Here is a 19093-nt window from a genome sequence, read left to right as displayed (position 1 = left end):
ACCTCAAAGTACAATCCTTCGGACACATCTTAGGATTTTTGAGCCGACATAGGTTCCATTGGGATATATCCTGCTGTCTGTGGCCTGCACTACTCGCTGCCTGACCCTACCTGCCCTTGGGAGTTGAGGGTGAGTTGACACAGAGTCAATGACTCAGGCTCCAGGAGCAGGTGAGAACGCTGAAGCAAACTCCTTTAATACCCTCCACCCACGCCCCCACTGGGCCCAAGAAAGCATCTCTTCTAAACAGCAGTTCCTGATTGGCTGGCACTGTCTGCGCCAGCAATCCTTAGTCTCTCTGCCAGTCCTTAGTCAGGTCCTCAAAACTGAGCACAAAACTCTTAAGGTTTTATAGACAGACTGTGTCAGCTGCTCACCCAGGTGAGAATCTACGCCTGAGAAGGTTCTGGAGCCTGGTAGAAACTAAAGCACTGAGTCTGAAGCTCTACAGCACCCATTCTTGCTTCAATACTGTAACAAAAAACCTGAGGCAGTTAAATTTATGAAATAAAAAAATGTGTATATAGCTCACTGCTCTGGAGATTCAAGGGCAAGCACCAGCATCATCTCGTGGTGGGTGGTGGGCAGTGTCACATTGTGGAGAGCTGTGGCAGATGAGGGTGGGCAGTGCCACACTGTAGGGAGCACATGGTTGAAGAAGAGGTCACAACTCAAAGCCAGAAGCCAGAGAACCATACGCAGCATGTGCTCCTGACACTCAAGGGGCCTAAGAGAGCTACTTCCATCTCTTCCAACACAGGGAGCTAAGCATCGCCACCAGGCCCTTCCTCTTAAAGGCTCCATCTCCCAACACTGCCTGATCACCGAGGCTGAAGCTTCCAACACATGAGCCACTAGGAGGCACACTTAAACAGTAGCCAAGCCACAGCAGACATCAAGTTCCCTCAGACAAAGAGAACTGCCAACCGCAAATCAAAGATAATCTGATTTCCAGACCGCAAAACTAATGTTCAGCATTCCAGAACAGGATCTCCTGCAGACATGTAAACACACATGTGCACATATCAGGGTGGGTCAGTTCCCTAGGTGCTGAGGAGACCATGAAAAGGAAATGGCCCAGACTCTCTGAGCCTGGTGGCATAGAGCTGCTACCCCAGGTGTTCAGAAGATGGAGGCAGCAGGCTTACAAATGGAAGAGCTGCCTGCTCTAGAGTGAAGCCAAGGCCAGGCTGAGCACTTGGGTAGACCCTGTCTCAAAGGATAAAAGGGGGGTGTGTGGCTCAGTGGTAGAAGCCCATATGAAGTTCTAGATTCAGTCCTCACTACAGAAGGAAGGAAGGAAGGAAGGAAGGAAGGAAGGAAGGAAGGAAGGAAGGAAGGAAGGGAGAGGGAGAAAGATAGAGGAAAGAAAGTTCCAGAATGCCATGGTAACAGCTCCTTTTCCCTTGTACCCTCTTCTTGTAGCTATTTGTAGAACCCCATAGGGCTCCCTATAAGAAAGACAAGGAAGAAATCAAGGGCCTGAGTCAGTACTCAGTCACTTGGAAGGCTGGCAGGGGCCACTAATATCTATGACTGACCCTGCTGCTCCGCCTGGGGGCATTCTAAGGAGACACGATGTTCTAATTGTAGTGCATATGCTGCCAAAGTGAGCACCTGGAACACAGTGTCAAAGGCCGGGCTACAGGAGTGTACCTTACCATTTGCTTCCCACAGAAGGATAACAGTATCTAGTGTTTGCATGTCTGCCTATATGCAAAGTCACAGATGAACCGAACTCAGGTCCTCTGGATGACTAGCAACCATCTGTCCAGCCCCAGAAGATATTATTCCATTTGTGTAGAAGCATGCATATGTATCAAAGAAATTAGAATAAGAGAGATTTGTGTTAATAGACCTAATCGTAGCTTTGGAATATTAAAAGGAATTGAATAATGAAAAAAAGATAAGAGAAAGTTATGACAAGAAAATCCAGATACATTACAAACCTTTCAGAAAGGTCACAGGGAGTAAATAATACTCATGGCCCATGTATCTGAGGTCCCCCAAAATTTAATACACACCATTGTTCATTGCAAAAGAACTCTAAAGATATGATTAAAGTGATCCTGCATTATCCAGACAGATTCAAAGATCCCAAGTGAGGAAGACAGGAGTATTAGAGTCAGAGAATGAGTTGGAGACATTTTTGTTTTGATGATACGCTTGTAGACAATCTCTTACATGTTTGCCTCTTTCATTAACATATATACATATATACACACATACACATATATACATATAGATCTCTGTATGTGTGTGTGCACATGCATATATGTGTAGAGACCAGAAGACAGCCTGAGACACCTCTCTTTCCACTCTGTGGGGTCTTGGGGATAGAACACAGGCCATCAGACATGGCAGCAAGCATCAATACCTTGTGAGTTGTCAAATCATTAATGTGAGCCCTCATTCATTCATTGGTTAAAAGGAGTGCTTGGTGAGGAGAGAGCACACCGATGTTAAGGAACTTGACAAAGTTATGTTATCAAGACTGAGACGAAGCTCAGTGGTGGAGTACTTGAATATACAATGGCCCAATCCTTAGCAACACACACACACACACACACACACACACACACACGGTCACACACATGGTGACACAAGGTCATTGTCAGCTAGTAGTAGAACCGGGATTTGAACTTGGATCATCAGACTCCGCTACTATACTATCCCATACAGTAGCCACTAGTTACATGTAAGTCTTTACATTTAAATTAATATAGTTTCTGCAGCACTAGTTGCATGTCAAGTACTCATTAATGGCTACCAGGTTGAGCAGTTAGAGAATAATTTCATATTGAAATAAAATCCTATTGGATAGTCTTGCTCTAGAGTGTGGCTCCAGATCAATATGCCTTTTAGCATTTGCTTATTGATATGGTTACCAGTGTCTAAGTGAGAAGAGAGTGGCTGGGACTCTTCAAGCTGTATTTATTTTTATATCTTAATATATTTTTAGCAGTGCTGGGGATGGGACCCGTGTACATGTGAGTGCCACCAAGTTGAAGCTCAGCCCCTCCATGCCTTTAAATAGTTTTGCCTCATGACTGTGTGGAGTTCTTCAAGTTCTTCAAATTCTTAGGAATGTATTACCGACACAATGAAACCCTTTATAACACTAGTGTTTGGTATTGAGACTCGGCAGTGAACATGGTGAGTCAGAATGTCAAAGGAGCCAGGAGGAGAAAATTATGTTAGTATCTACTTATATGCCAGTTATCACGATGGGTGGCAGCTGGGTGGGGGGAGGCTGGAAGGTATTAACGACATATGTCTTTGATATGTTGCTGTCAAGTATTTAAGTGCCTACTTATTCTAGGCATGGTCGCAGGCATCAGAAACTCAGTGGTCAGATGTAGTTCCTGACCCTGAGGAGCTCATGTTCTTTCCTGAGAGGAAGATAGATACACAGTTAGGTATAACAAGTTTATGAGTGTCGGGAGATGAGAAGTATGGAGAGGTAACTAGGGAGACGACGATGAACGTTCCAGAAGTTCATAAGGGAGAAACAGCTGCAGGCACTGAGCCTGGGAACAAACAAAGCTGGAGACCTGCCACCAAGATCACATGTAGTGAGAGGTTCCTCTGACGTGTTTTGGGGTCACAGTGTATCTATCATAAAGGATTGGCATGCTGGAGTCAATACACAAGCCTATAAAATTTAAATTCTGCCTCTGCCGACCTTGATGGTTTTTATAAAAGAACCAATAGAGACGATATATCGTAATGTACATGGCTGTTCACAGACTGCCGTTTAAAAAAAACTTAGATTCCTTATATCTCTACAGAGATGGGTTTAGGGGATCTGACCCTTATGAAAAGATCACTAGACTGCTTAGGTCACCTTAGGCAAGACGTGCGTGAACCATGGAAGAACTGGGGCGGGGAGAGGAAGAAAAGTTTAGATATTAAAGAAAATAAACGAAGCAGAACGTGCCTGTACAAGCTTATCATTCCGGCAGTCCTCGATCTGAGGTGGGAGGACTGTGCTTTTGATGCCAGCCTAGACTACATCATGAAACCCCGTCGCAACAAGGTATACCAACATTCTCCTCCTAGATCTGAGTCAGCAGAAATGCGATATAGAGGTCATCTCAAGAACTTCCACCAAGTGCGGTGGCGCACAGCCACAGTCCCAAAACTGAGACTAAGAAAGTAAAGTCTCCAGCCTGGGCTAGAGAGCAAGACTCTCTCCGAACTTGACAATGGGGCTTCAAAACACTATGCTAAGTGAAAAGAAGTAGGCCAAAAAGTCAGATCTCCTTAGGGTCTATTCATATGTCCAAAATACACAAATCCATGGAGGTAGAAAGTACTTTTGTGGCCAGGCCTGAGGTGTACCCTGGGTTACCCTCACAGGAGACTAAGGCTGGAGGATTGTTGCCAGTCTTTGTTACATTGTAAATACCAGTCCAGGCAGGGCCACATAGTAAAGAAAAATGGGGAAGGGGGCTGGGATTCAAGGGTCTGGGTTCAACGCCTAGAATTTGAAAAACAAACAATACCCAATCAGGGGTTGGGAGAACATGAAGACACGTGGCTGCTAATGGGTATAGAATTCATTACTACAGTGACAAAAATATTCTGAAGTTAGTTGTGGGAGTTCTATACCTCGGGGAATGTGTTAAAGGTCACTGAACTAAATACGTTAAAAGAGTGATTCTCACAGTATGTGAAATTCAGCCTTTCTTTTGCGAGGGTAAGTTGAGACAGCCTCACTCTGCAGGGCGGACTGGTCTAAAACTCACCATATTTTAGCACAGGCTGGCCACGAGTCGTGCTCTTCCTCGCTCTAGTGAAGAGTTGTTACTGCTATGATAAAACGCCATATCTCAAGGCAGCATGGGGGAGGGGATATTTGATCTTACGACTCTTCAGATCATTTTCCATCACTGAGGTAACTCAGGGCAGGGACTCAAGGCAGGAACCTGGAGGCAGTAACCATGGAGGAGCACTGCTCAGCACCCTAGAAATGGCACCCCACCACCACCACCCCCAGTAAGCTGGGCCTCCTCCACATCAATCATTTATTAAGACAGAGCCCCGGACACACCTACAAGAGAATCTTCTGGAGACATTTTGTCAACTAAGATTCCCTCTTCCCAAATATGTGTAGGTTTGTGTCAAACTGACTAAAACCAACCAGCACTCACTATATATTCTTCTTGATACATAGTAGCTAATGTGACCTGCTTTCTGCTTGGTGTCAGGAAACCAGGTCTTTCAGGAAACCAGGCCCCCAAGGTACAGTTGACAACAGGCTTTCTCAAACTAGCTCCACCTTGTGGCTAACAGAACTGCCAATTAACATTTTCTAATTTGTCTTCGGATGCTAGAGGAGGTTCATAATTATAACCCCAAGAACTGTGGGAATCCAGCACTGCATTCTGACTCATCAAAGCATGATTAAGTTGTGCATCCTCTAGCTTGATCGTTCTTCAACTGCTTTCTAGTGACTTGTCACTAGGCATTCAATATTGGCACTCTGCCCTCAGAAAGATTGTCGTTTGGTGGGAGAACTACACACCCGCCAAACCATCACACAAGGAATATAAAGTTGTAGCTGTGAGGAGGCAAATACGCAAAGTTGCATCGTGCTCTGTGAACAGAACAGTCTGATCAGTTGAAGAGGTCACAGAGGGGACATCGTGAAGGGCCATAGAGGGCTGGCTGCGCTGAGTTTAGTCCTCCACACAAGAGGCACACGAAAGGCAAAGAGAAGCAAGAATTCTAGGCAAGGAGATTGTAAGATGCCCTGTGGGGGGGGAGGGGGCGGGGAAGCCATGTGAATAGGAGGTCAAGTTGTTGAAATGTTGAGAATATGGAGTTTATAGAGTATAGGTGACAAACAGGCAGAACGGCTAGACCATGTAAAGACTTTAAACTTTGAAGTCAGGTTTGTCTTGAGAAGGATGAGGACAGACCTTGGCCAGGTCTGCACTTCGAACCATTTCCTGAGGTGAAGTTCTAGATAGATGGCATGGATAGCTGCCTCCAGTCAAGCGTTCCTTTGTGTATTTGCCTATGTAGTTCCTATACATGTGCTTGGGAGCGTCTGCATACGTGTGTGTGTGTGTGTGTGTGTGTGTGTGATTGCACATAGAAGCCAGAGGTAGAGGTCAGGTGGCTTTTTTAACTGCAGCGGACGTGAGCCTTTCTGGTTGAACTGGCTAGGCAGGGAGCCCCAGGGGTCTTCCTGCAGCATCCCACTTCTGCCCTTCTCCCCTTGTCCAGAGCTGAGGCTGTGGGTGCAGGCCACAGCAGCTTTTCCTTGGGGAGCTGAGGTCCATGGGCCTCACCTCTTGCACGCATGGACCCAGCTCCCCATCTTGTTCCGTTGCTTATTCGTTGCCGATGCTGTTTTGTTTGGAAGCAGGATCTCACGTACCCCAGGTCAGGTTCAAACTTCCTATGTAGGCAAGGATGGCCTTGAACTTCCGATGTCTGGCTCCTGTCTTTCTGGCGCTGAGATTACAGGGGTCACCAATTGTGCTCAGTTTATGCGATGACTGGGCTTAAAGCCAGAGCTTCGTGGATGCCAGCCTTGGGGAGCACCCCACCAGCTCAGCTACATCCTCTGCTCCAGTCAAGGTTTGTTTTCTGTTGTTAGCCCAGGGGATTGTGTGCTGCCCTGTGGCCTGGCTGGGCATTCTGTGACAAGCTCCGTGAGCTTGAAGCCATAAAGTTCTTGGATTGTAGGTGGATATTCTGCATGGAGTATTCACTTCCTAGAAGGTTGATTTAAAAAAAGAACATCCAGCCTTGCTTGTTTGAAGTGTGTGTGTGTGTGTGTGTGTGTTATGCAAGCAGATGGATAGATAGATGGATAGATGGATGGATGGATAAATGGATGAATGGATGGATGGATGGATATAGATGGATGGAAGGATGGATAGATAGATGGATAGATAGCAGATGGATGGATAGATGGATGGATAAATGGATGGATGGATGGATAGATAGATATAGATGGATGAATGGATAGATGGATAGGTGGATACATGGATAGATGGATGAATGGATGGATGGATGGATGGATAGATAGATAGATATGGATGGATGGATAGAGATACGCTTGTGTGTATCCATGGACATATGTAGAGGTCAGAGGACAACCTTGAGGAGTCAGTTCTCTCCTTCCACCTTTCCATGAGTTTCAGCAGTCAAACTTGAGCCTCCACGTTTGCATACCAAGCACCTAAATCCTGCTGAGCCATCTCTCAGGGTCTTAGTTTTGTTTTGTTTTTAATAAGGTTAGGTGCTGCTTTACATCCGTCCCATCTAAGCCTTACCACAGCGCTCTGAAGAACACTCTTTATTATTTATTTAGTGTATATCTGTGTGTGTGTGTGTGTGTGTGTGTGTGTGTGAACACTAGCGTGAAGGGCAGAGGACATTTGGTTCCTGCCTGGGGTCATTAGGCTTAATGGCAGGCACTTCCACCCGCTGAGCCATCTCGCCGGCCCACGCGAAGAAGATGCTGTTATTCCTCTCTTAAGAGATTCCAAAAAGTTAAATAACACTTAATTGGAACATTCCATTGCTAGCTCTCCCCAAGCCCCAGATCTTGATTTCAGTCTGCTCCAAAGCATCTTTCCTAAACAAGGTGAGAGCAAGCTAAAGTACTTCACAGGCTAGCCTGCCTCTGAGAACAGTGCAGTTGCAAACAGCTGTTCACCGCTGCCACACCCCTAAGGACCATCACCGCAAAGAAGCCAGTTTCCACTTCTACTTTGAGTTTGGTGCTCTCTCCTTGAGAAGTTATCAACACTATAATTCCATCTTCTCAAGACACGCAGCCAAACAGAAAGCCAGGCTCAACAGAATTCAACAATTACCACCTGACTCTTCTCCTCCCATTTAATGCAAATAGCTTACTAGTGGTGAGGCTCCTGAACGCAGCTGAGCCGCCTGGAGGCTTCACCGGTCTGTCAAGTTCAAGGCAAGTCACTTTCAGTGCAGTTCTAATGCCCCAGTGTAGGAGGCTTTTTCCCCTTAGCAACACAATTGGGAAACGTCAGTGTTCTCAAAAACAATGACACTGATGTACACCCCCCCCCCCAGTGCTCTACATTTTCTCTTTGAAATGAGTATAAGGACAAATCAGGCAGAAGCTGTACTGTTCTAAGAGGTGTGGGGTTTGACACCAGTAAGGATTGAGGCATTGTTTCTGGGTTGAAAGAAAGGTAGACAAAGCGCCCATCTTCACGGGTGAGCTCTGAGTCACTCTGATTATTTTAAGGTTAAGGGATAAGCAGCAGGGGCTGGTGAATGGCTTAGGAGCTAGTGACAGGAGAAAGGGTAAAAGCAAGATGACAGAAATCAGTCCAGGAAAGGACTGAGTCCAGTGAGGTGACACACTCAGTGGCTGGGGTGGGGGGAGCAAGGGGGTGGAGGCTGGGGTTGTACTAGCAGAATCAGTACAGTGAGTGTCAGGTCTTCAGGCCAGGCAGCAAGACCCTGCCTAAAGAATCCATAGTAAATAGGACTGTAAGGAGAGGGGGAGGGAGGGACAGAGAGAAGGAGAGAGAGCAAGAGAAAAAGATAGCGGTAGCTCAGATCAGCTCCATCCCCAGCAGGAGAGAAGAAAACGTGGGGGAGGGGTGACTGAAAACAGCCTGTGAAAATAGGTAACAGGAGAGCATCTGTAGTGTAGACATGGCTGCATGCAATAAAGTACTATTTATAGTCTTGATCCTTACCCACAGAGGCCTGTCACTCTGTTGGCATGCAGGTAAGAGTGGATAGGTGGGTATTTTCTTTTTTGTGACAATGTCTTCCTCTGTAGTGTAAGCAGGCCTAGAACTCTCTCAGAAATCCTCCTGTCTCAGCCTCCCCAACCATGGGATTATAAGTGTGTGCCACCCCACCCAGTAAATCTGGCACTTTTGCAAGGACCTTTGAACTGGTCATTCCCTCACTCAGGTCTGGCCAGAATGACTTCAATGATACTCTAGACTTTTCCTCCATTGCCAGGTATCTATCTGGGTGGTTTTTCTCGCTTATGTCAGGTCTTTATTCCAGGGGCTGGCTCTAAGTGCATGAACTCCCCTTATCTTCATTGTCCTGTTTTTAGTCCTAAAGCTCCAATCCCACCCACCACATTTTTCTGTGGTTTTGGCTCGCTCGAGTGTCTTATAGCCCTCCAAGAAGAATTCCATGTGAACAGAGATTTTGTTTTGCTCCTACATGTCACGTTTCTAGCATCTACAATGCCCATCACCTTGTTGGGGGCCAACGTGACTCTGAAACACTGAAGGAGTCTGTGAGGTGGGGCTGGGACGTGGCAAAACGTGTGACCCCCGTGACAGGCAGGGTTCTGGACAGATGCTTGGTGCAGCACTTCCTCCGTTTCCCACCCCCACCCCCGCCTCGTTCCCCCCTCCCTTTTTCAAAGGCTAGTGACAAGCAACAGGAATTAGGCCAGCTCAAATGCTAATGGAAACTAAAGGCGAGAGGAGGGCTGAAGAGAACAAACGCAGACGCAAAAGTAAAGGAAACCGGTGAAAAAGCCAGGCGGCGAAAAGGCCAACAGACGTCACTCTCTCTGGTCACGCTCCCCGACTCCCCCGCAGCCCGGCGAGGCTCTCTTCCTCCGCCTTGTAGCCTCCCCGCAGCGGGTGCGAGTCACCATCGCTTAGGATAAGGCTGGGCACCTAGTCCCACGAGGGAACCCCACACCCGCACCCCAGAAATCTGCTTCTCGGGGGGCCCTGCGCCACCCCGGGGGTGGGGGTGGGGTTGGCGCGGGGCGTGAGGACTACATCTCCCAGGATGCATCGCACTAGCGCGCTTGCGCTGTGCGGCCGGCGGCGGCGGTCTGTTCTCCGCTGAGGAGGAGTGGGGCAGAGGAGGGAGGCAGCGGGTGAGAGTTCAGAGTTCAGCAGCAGCAGCCCGAGCCCATGATTCCCATATGCCCTGTAGTTTCTTTCACCTATGGTGAGTCTAATGTGGCCCGTGGAGGCCTCTGCCATGCCCTTCCCCGGCCCCGGGCGGCGGGTAGGCGCGGGGGTTGGGGCCAGCTCCGGGGAGGAGGCGGCGGCCGCCACCCGGGCGTGCGAGTGAGTGAGGGAGTGCGGGGTGGGAGGCGGACGGCGGTGCGGCCGCGGCCCGGCCGGCCAGGGCGGCTTCTCACGGCCCCTTTTCTCTCCCTTGCCATCCCTCGGCGCCCCGACCCCTTCACGGCTGCCCTCCCGCCATGGGACCTGACTCTCCGTGCCCGCCGCAGTGCCCAGCCGGCTGGGGGAAGATGCCAAAATGGCGACCGGCAACTACTTTGGATTCACCCACAGCGGGGCGGCGGCGGCGGCGGCTGCGGCCCAGTATAGGTAACGGCTCCCCGCCTTCTCCCTTTCCTCTCCCTCCGCGCCCCGCGGTCGGTCTCCCGCCGACGCTCCGGCCCGCGGCCGCATCCGCCCCCGCCCCCGCCGCACCGCCCTGAGCCCGGGCCCCGCGGCAGGCGCGGTCGAGCCCCGCACCCTCCCCACACCCGCCCTTCCCTGCCAGGGCGTACTCCGCGGGCCCCGCCAGCGTTGGCGAGAGGCCCCCAGAGGGGCAGAGATGGGGGAGGCATGACTACCGAGGGTTGGGGACGTGGAGGGCCGCCGGGGCCTCGGACGGCCCCGGAGGTAAAATGGCCTCCCGCGGCCTTGGAGCGGAGCCGAGCGGCCCGCTGCGGCCCCTCGTCTTCCCGGTCCCCGCCTCCGCCCTGTCAGCCCCCACCTCTTATCTTCCTTCGGTTCTGGGGATGGAGAGAGTGAGCGAAGGGGGGCCTCGCACCGAGTGCGGAGTCTCCGGCTCAGTGGCCTCGACCGCGACGCCCCGATAACACGTCTTTGTCGGTACCTACCCTGGGTCCCCGACACCCCCCGCCCCCGGCCCCTCAAATTAACTGCCACTTTGCCAGCGTCATTGCATCCATCCCATCCCCTTTTGGTTTTCTTGCTCGGAGAGATGTTAATATGCCAACCACCTGTGAATTGTTTAGCTGTTAGACTGAAAAAAAGACGTGCGAAGTTCCTAGTGCAGATGATGCCTGTCTCGTCTTTGTAACAACCATTGAGGACCGTTCCAGGTGGACCGGTGATTCTCCTTTGGGGTCTTTTCTCCCCCCCCCCCCCCCCCCGGGGAAAAGAAAATGCGAGTGGCTGTATACTGAGTCATTGTAATGCCTGGGATGGCTCCTCTACCTTCAGATGGCTGTCATTGCTGAAGTAGCTGTAATTCCTTATACGTCTTATCGCAAAAAACAAGAGACAGAACCGTGTATTGTACTGTTGTGGATCAGAGTAAGACAGTCTCTTGGCTCATGCAATAAGCGTACAGCTTTACATATGCATTATATATCGCATATCTTAGCATATTTCAGATCATCGTGATTAAATTCAGGTAGCTTTTTCATCTCATTTACCTTAGGGGAGTCAAGTATTTAAAAGGGGGGCCCATTGGAAAACAGAATTTTAGTTAACAGTATCTTGGTGATTTTTATGACATTTGGGACGTATTTTTTGAGTTTCCTCTGTAAAATGGGATACTGGCTAATATTTGAGGGCTGAAAGTTCTAAAGGAAAAAACAGTTACTTCATTTTATGCAACCCTACGATACAATTTACTTCGGAGAGGTACAGTTTTATATATTACTGATAAAAAAATCTTATCAATCAAAATAGATGAAATACCCCATTTTTTTTAAAAAAAAAGAGGTATTAAAGTTGTAAATATATTATTTTGCTGACATAGATATTTTACTGATTGTTGAAAGCCTCAATCTTAACGTGGCATCTTAAAAGTCTCTTGAGGCCAGTGCTGAGAAAAATGACTATATCACCAGAGCAAACTCGTGGGACATTTCAGACATTAACATGTCATTTGTTTTACAGACTTAGACAAGAAAGTTTTGTCAAAGGAGAAAACATAGTCAACCTAAATAATTTCTTTTTTCTGAGAAATGGCTTCTGTGCCCATAAATCTACTGCTAATGAGTAACATGTGTTCTAGAAAATGCTGTATTTAACCATTAAATTTTTCTGTTCATTTTGTACAGTATTTTTCTGTTTTCTTAGTAATCACTGAATGACAGATTTGCATTTTAACTGTTTAGGTACTGAATATTGGGAGCAGGAGTGTTGCAGTTTTTTAAAGTTTTTTTTTTCCCTAAAATGCAGGCCTGTAGATTTTAAAATAATTTTAATTCAATCAGTATTGTGAGAATGTCGAGTACCAGCTTAAGTAAGCTTGATAAATTGTGGTTACTGAATTGATTTATAATGTATGTTTTAAAAGACTAGTCTTGGGGCTGGAAAGATGGCTCAGTGGTTAAGAGCACTGATCTCTTCCTAGAGATCCTGAATTCAATTCCCAGCAAGCACATAGTGGCTCACAACCATTTGTAATGGGATCCAATGCCTTCTCCTGGTGTGTCTGAAGACAGCTACACTATACTCATATAAATAAAATCTTTAAAAAAAAAAAAAAGATTAGTCTTAATGTTAACTACATGTATTACCAGAACTAATTATTAAGATACTCTGTCATTTTACAGAAGCATGCATGAAAATCACTGGTATTTAAACACAAGAATTCATGTGCAATAATGCTAATGTTTGAGAAAGATGAATAAATAACATTAATACTAACAATGTTGTTGATTCTGGTTAGAAATAGTTAAATCAGAGGTGGAAAACCTTAGTTTAGATTTTTATTTATTTATTTATATATATGTGTGTATATATATATATATACCCACACACACACATACACACACACACATACACACATACATACGTACATATATACCTTAATTTGAAAGACCTCTCAAACATGGGGAAGTGTTTTAAGTCTTTTACATAATGATAATTTGCTTCACAGTTATCAACTATTGATAACTCAGAGTGAACATCCAAAATCTGAATTCTGGTTTTTTGTTTTGTTTTGTTTTGTTTTGTTTTTTGGTGTTTCTAGACAGGGTTCTCTCTGTGCAGCCTTGGCTATCCTAGAACTCACTCTGTAGACCAGGCTAGCCTTGAACCCAGAAATCCTCCTGCCTCTGCCTCCAAAGTGCTGGGATTAAAGGCGTGCACCACCACTGCCCGGCTGAATTCTAGTTCTTAGCTTTCCTAGCCATACCAATATACAATATATTAGACTAAATTTTCCTTAGATTCACTTTTACTCCATGCTGGAAATGGAATGCTAATTCTTCATGCTTGTTGGCAGTTGTTCTACCACAAGCCCTAGCTTTGGTATTTGTAATGATATACTAAAGAATTAGTATGACATGTTGTAAACAAGTTCCAAATTGATTATCTTCATTTGTGATAATTCCTGTAAACATTTCTGTGTTGGGTGGTTATTCAATCTTTGTGCTGCAAAGTCTGGCTTTGTTTTCCTGTTTTGTATATTTTTTAAGGACAAGGTAAACTTAGGATGCCATTTCTTTTTCCTTTTTTTTTTTTTTTTTTTTTTTTTTGAAGATTTGCTTCCAATTGAAAAAAATTTTGACTGTTCTTTGTTTCTATATTTCTGGTAAGATGCTTAGTTCATGGGTGAGGGTTACAAGACAAAGCCGGTTCTCCCCTGGAAAGTGGTAACCAAGATAGCTTCATGGCAGAAAGTGAATTCAGTTGGAGAACTCATGTTGAGAAGGTATACTGTTCTTTTAAAAAGAGAAAAAAAACTTAGGGAGGACACACTCAAAAAGCAAAGATAACATGTAGACTCTGTTAGCCTCACATCCAACCTTGAACTGTAGGTCTTTTTATTCTAGGTGTTGGGTTTTTTTAGGCATTACCAACACACCAAGCTGATTCCCTTTTGGTTTTATTCATGTTTTGTGTCCAAGTCTCATGAGTCTCAGGCTAACCTTGAGTTCATTCTGTAGCCAAAGATAACATGAAACTACTGATCTCCCAGCTTCTAATAGAGCCACACTCAGTTTAGCATAGTTCTTTTTATTATTGTCCACTGTTTCCTGTGGTTGTGTGTATATGTCCAGTGATATATGTGTCCAGCACACCTGTGGAGGTAAGGTTGCAGGTTTTCAGAAATCCAGTTTTCGCCTTCCACAGAGTCATGTGACTTGTAGGGCAAGTGCTCTTACCTACTGATCTGTCTTGCTAGGCAGCCCTAAGGTAATTTTTGATGGGGGGCAGGCAAGTTCATAACAGACTTTCTTTTACCCTCTTATTGCTAGTGAGTTGCTTATAGTACTCAAGGGATTTTATTTTTAGAGACAAGGTCTTAACCATGTTGCCCTGTCTGGCCTGGAAATCACAAAGAAACGCCTGCTTCTGCTTCTTGAGTACTGCGATTTAAGGCACGTTCCATCACTCCCAGCAGCTCTTGAGCTTTTTTAAAGGGATACAAAAATATGTGATAAGAAGGTCATTTATATTCTCAAGTGAGCAGAAATACAACCTTTTAGTGTTTTAAATAGCCATTTTATTTTCACTTATTCTTGAGAAAAACCTCAAACATTTCTTGTAATTTTCATATTTGGTCAAATACTTGTCTGGATAAGTTAAATCTTTAGCTGGTACTTAAACTAGTTTTATTTTCCTAGCTGTAACTTTTGGTATCATTGATGTCTGAATGTTACTCTACTACCTTCAATAAAGTTGCTATTTAAATAATCATTTGGAAACATTTTTACCATTCTTATCAGTATTTATTGAATTCAAAGAATGAAGATTGTATAAATGTGCAAAATAATTACTCCCCTTATTCTTAAGACTCTTAGAGACCTCCAGCCTCAGCCTCCTAAGAATCTCTGGTCAAAAGAAAGCAGCTCATCTAATGAATTTGACATGTCTTTGGGAAATGTATTTCTAAATGTCTTGGATCACCTTGCATGGGCTGATTAGCCAGTGACTTTAGCATTCTGCTTTTTCTTTTATACAGTGTATTTGAATGTGTAGAGTTAATAATACTGTCTTAAAAGTAAAAAAAAAAAAAAAAAAATCCTCAGGTGAATAGGTTTTGAAACCAGTCTTGAAGATAGAACTTTACTGGCTGTTAATTTTTTTAACTTTCCTATGTTTTCACCCTGGGATGCATATATGAGTTTGAAATGATAAAGTTGCCACCTCATCCTTCCCCTGCCTCCCCCCCCCCCCAATAAAAAGGATAGTTGCTATTAGACTTCTGGCATTTCCTGTATATTTTACTAATAGCCTTGGGAGAGAGTTGAAAGGACTGGGGTGTAGCTGGGTAAGTATTTGCATAACATGTCAGAGACCTAGAGTGTAGTCCTTAGTGGTAGTGTGTAATGGGGAAGGGAGTTATAGAGGAAGCCAGCATAGCCATGTGGCATGTATGGGTAGGCCTGCTTTACATTGCCTTTCTGTCTCAGGAAGACTTGGATTGGAGCTAATTAAACTTCTATTTGAGTCTAAGCTCCATTTCTTTAGTCTGTCAGCCAAGTCACCAGCTTCTCTAAGATCTTATTTCTTTATCCACCTTCTCATTAGGTGAAGATTATATACAATACCTCCTAGCCTAGAACATGGCTTTTAGAAAGTGTGTCTACCAATGCTGTAGATTTTTAATTTATGGATTCCCAATTTATGTCTGCCGTATGATTAGTATAAAATAGGTGTTAGTATCAGTGGTGGGTGTCAGTTTCAATTCAGTAGGGAAGGAAGAAAAAATTTTTTACAGATGGTATGATTATTTAGTTCATCACACACACAAAAATGGGAACCAGTAAGTTCAGTAAATTTTCTGTAACTAAATCATATAACAATGAACTTCTTTTTTTTTTTTTTTTTTTTTTTTTTTTGGTTTTTTGGATTTGCTTTTTTCAAGACAGGGTTTCTCTGTGCTGTCCTGGAACTCACTCTGTAGATCAGGCTGGCCTCGAACTCAGAAATCCGCCTACCTCTGCCTCCCAGAGTGCTGGGATTACAGGAGTGCGCCACCACCGCCTGGCTTAACAATGAACTTCTTGAGTTGGATATGGTGATATATATTTGTTATCCCAGTACTAGAGCTAGCCTGAGTAAATTCAAGGCCAACCTGATCTACAGAGGGAGATTTTTGTCTGAACTAAACAAAACAAATACACATTCTTGTTATAGCAATGTTTTATTAAGTTATTAAATTTCAAATAACTCTTGTTTATGCCAGTGTTCCACAACTAATCTATATCCACAGCACTGCCTATGTTTTTATATATAGTTGTAAACCCATCGAAATAAAACTAAGGAAATCTGCAGGCTCATTAAGAAAAACATACAAGCCAGGTGGTGGTGGTGCACGCCTGTAATCGCAGCACTCTGGGAGGCAGAGGCAGGTGGATTTCTGAGTGCGAGGCCAGCCTGGTCTACAGAGTGAGTTCCAGGACAGCTGGGGCTACACAGAGAAACCCTGTCTTGAAAAAAAACAAATCCAAAAAAAAAAAAAAGAAAAGAAAAACATACAAAAGAATAGTCATAAGAAAGAGGTTATGTTAATGAAAAATTTAAAAAATCAGAACCATTAAGTTAACTCTAGTACACTTGATATAATTCTAGACTTGGGATTTTTGAAAATCCCAAGATAACTTGATAGAGGGATCTTAGTAATTATATTGAAGCACTGATTATTCTAAAAGTAGTTAGGACATCTTGTAAGAAATGATTAAGAGAGACTTGGGAAAGTAAAATAAGAGGATGATAGATCATTAAAGAATTTAGAGATAGAGCCATGCTTATATAGATGAGTTAGAATGTATCATGTATAGAATGTTTAAAATAAAGGTAATTGCTTTGTCACACATCTGGCTACATTATTACTAAGAAATGATAAAGGGCGAAATAAGTTCTTGGGCTTAGAAATGCTGTAACTGGCAGTGTTAGAATTACTTATATTTTAATTTACTTAGTAAAGATTGAAGGGTCAGCACTGTCCTTATCCATAAATTGTACTTGGTACCACTGTTAGGACACAAGATTAAGGTCATCTTTCAAGTATGGCATCTTTTCATGTTTGATAAAGCCCTGTGAAGTGTAGCTTCTAATGCATAGAAATCAATAAACATTGTGGTTTTGGGTTTTTGTGGTTTTGTTTTGTTTTAATATTGTTTGTTAAAAGGCATTTGAGCCCAGCGGTGGTGGTGCATGCCTGTAATCCCAGCACTCTGGGAGGCAGAGGCAGGCAGATTTCTGAGTTCACGGACTGCCCAGGACAGAGAAACCCTGTCTCGGAAAAAAAAAAAAATTCAAAAAAACCAAAAAGCAAACAAACAAACAAAAAGCAGTTGAAAGGGTTGATACTGGTACTTGATTTTTGGAGACTTGTGCGCCAAGATAGAGACAAATGTAGCTTCATACAAAAAGCTATGCTGTGGTCACAGTCATTATTAACTCTTTAAGACGTAGAGTATATATGTGCACATCCACTGGTGTGCTGGGGCAGAGAAAGAAAGTATGAGAAAATATGAGCATGTGCCTGTGGAAAGCAGATGGACCCCTGGGAACAGGAGTTACAGGTAGTCACGAGCTGTATGATGTGGGTGCAGAAAACCAACCTGGATCCTCTTGAAGAGCACCAGGGGCTGTTAATGCTGAGCTATCTCTCAGCCACCATTCTTGACTTTTCATGAAATGCCAAAATAGGAAATTGGAAGATAGGACTTAAAGTATTACTTCATTTGGAAGCAGTTTTATTCTGTGGTCTAGGCTGGCCTGGAACTCATCATCTAGTCCAGCTGCCTATTAAGATAGTCCTGCTGCCTCAGCTTGGGGTGATCCATCATACCTGACTTTTAAAACATTCTCATGGAAGTCTACAGAGATTACTCAGCAGGTGAAACACCACAGTTCACTTCTCAGCACCCCTATCAGCTGGCTCACAACTGTCCAGGGGATCTAACACGCTATTCTGGCTTCCTAAGATACACATAACTGGGGGTGGGGGGAAGTGTGTATATATATATATATATATATTGTGTATGTGTGTAGTTATAATATGTGTGTGTGTGTGTAAATAGAGGAATGGAGAGAAGGCTGAGCAATGAAAAGTATCTGCTGCTTTTGCAAAGGGCCCTGAGTTCAGTTCCTAGAACTCACATAGTAGTGGCTTAGAACCATCCCAGACTCTAGTTCCGGGGGATCCAGTACTCTCTTCTTCTAGCTTCCTGAGGCAACACCCATACACAAATCTTTTTTTATTGTAAGTCTTAAAAAATAATAAAAATAAATCTTTAAGAATACTTTTAGATGGTGGCGCATGCCTTTAATCCCAGCACTCAGGTGGCAGAGGCAGGTGGATCTCAGAGTTCCAGGACAACCAGGGCTGCGTAGAGAAATTCAAAAACTTAAAACAAAAAGACCTGTTGAAATGTTATATATGTAAAAAAACTGCACACACATGATAATTTGGTAATCTGTCAAAATAAGTATACTTGCATGGCCCTCATTTTAAACAGAATATTATCATCCTAGGAGGCTTCTACACTCTTTTTATTTATATATTTTTATTTTACTTTGGAGATTCAATATTACTTGCGAAGAAATTCAAAATACTTATCAGTGTTAGCCATTCATTATTTCTTAGGAGTTTGCAAATGGGTTTAGGAAAGGAATGAGGGTTAGAAGTGTAAATCTGGTTAGCCTCATGTTTGGTGATCCACTGTTAAAGCAGAATATATATATATATAAAACCAGAGAAAGTGTGGTGCCTGGCATGTGAACATGTTTTGAATGACTATAACAAGAATGAGTTACAGACTTCTGAGACATTTAGTAGAGCCAGAGAAACAAGACCAAACTCTCCTTCCATCATGTTGGCCTGGGAATTGAACTCAAGTGCTCAGACTCCAGTGCCAGGGCCTTTACCTGAACACTGAGCCATCTCCCTTACAGAGGCTGCTTTTCTTTTTTCATCTGTGTGAATAGTCCTCATTCCCTGAAGAAATGTCAGTGTTTGAGAAATGGGTTTTGGTGTATTCAGTTATAAAGCACTTTATATTAACCAACAGCTTTTAGTATAACTAATCCTTTGTTTCTTTTTTGAGCTATTCACTTATTTATAGTAGTTTAAAGGGCTTCAATAAAATAACAGCTTTTTGGTTTTGGGCTGTTGTATGGTCCATAGAGTTGTTGCTGGGCAC

At 44.2% G+C, this 19093-nt stretch overlaps 1 protein-coding gene across 5 annotated transcripts in view; it reads left to right on the top strand.

Annotated features, from left to right (window-relative positions):
- The first annotated feature begins 9807 nt into the window (after positions 1–9807).
- Zfr (zinc finger RNA binding protein) overlaps positions 9808–19093 on the top strand; it is a 64263-nt gene continuing 54977 nt past the window's right edge. For 4 of the 5 annotated variants that reach the window (XM_052160091.1, XM_052160089.1, XM_052160090.1 and 1 more), the window contains exons 1-2: positions 9810–9942; positions 10232–10331. In XM_052160091.1, coding sequence (XP_052016051.1) covers positions 9906–9942; positions 10232–10331 — 137 coding nt within the window. In that variant the 5' untranslated portion in view covers positions 9810–9905. Of the gene's footprint in view, positions 9943–10231; positions 10332–19093 lie in introns of all 5 variants that reach the window. The other variant, XM_052160092.1, reaches the window with a different exon arrangement.

Source organism: Apodemus sylvaticus, chromosome 16 (genome assembly GCF_947179515.1).
Source record: "Apodemus sylvaticus chromosome 16, mApoSyl1.1, whole genome shotgun sequence".
Lineage (NCBI taxonomy): Eukaryota > Metazoa > Chordata > Mammalia > Rodentia > Muridae > Apodemus > Apodemus sylvaticus.
This window is presented reverse-complemented; position numbering and strand designations above follow the sequence as displayed.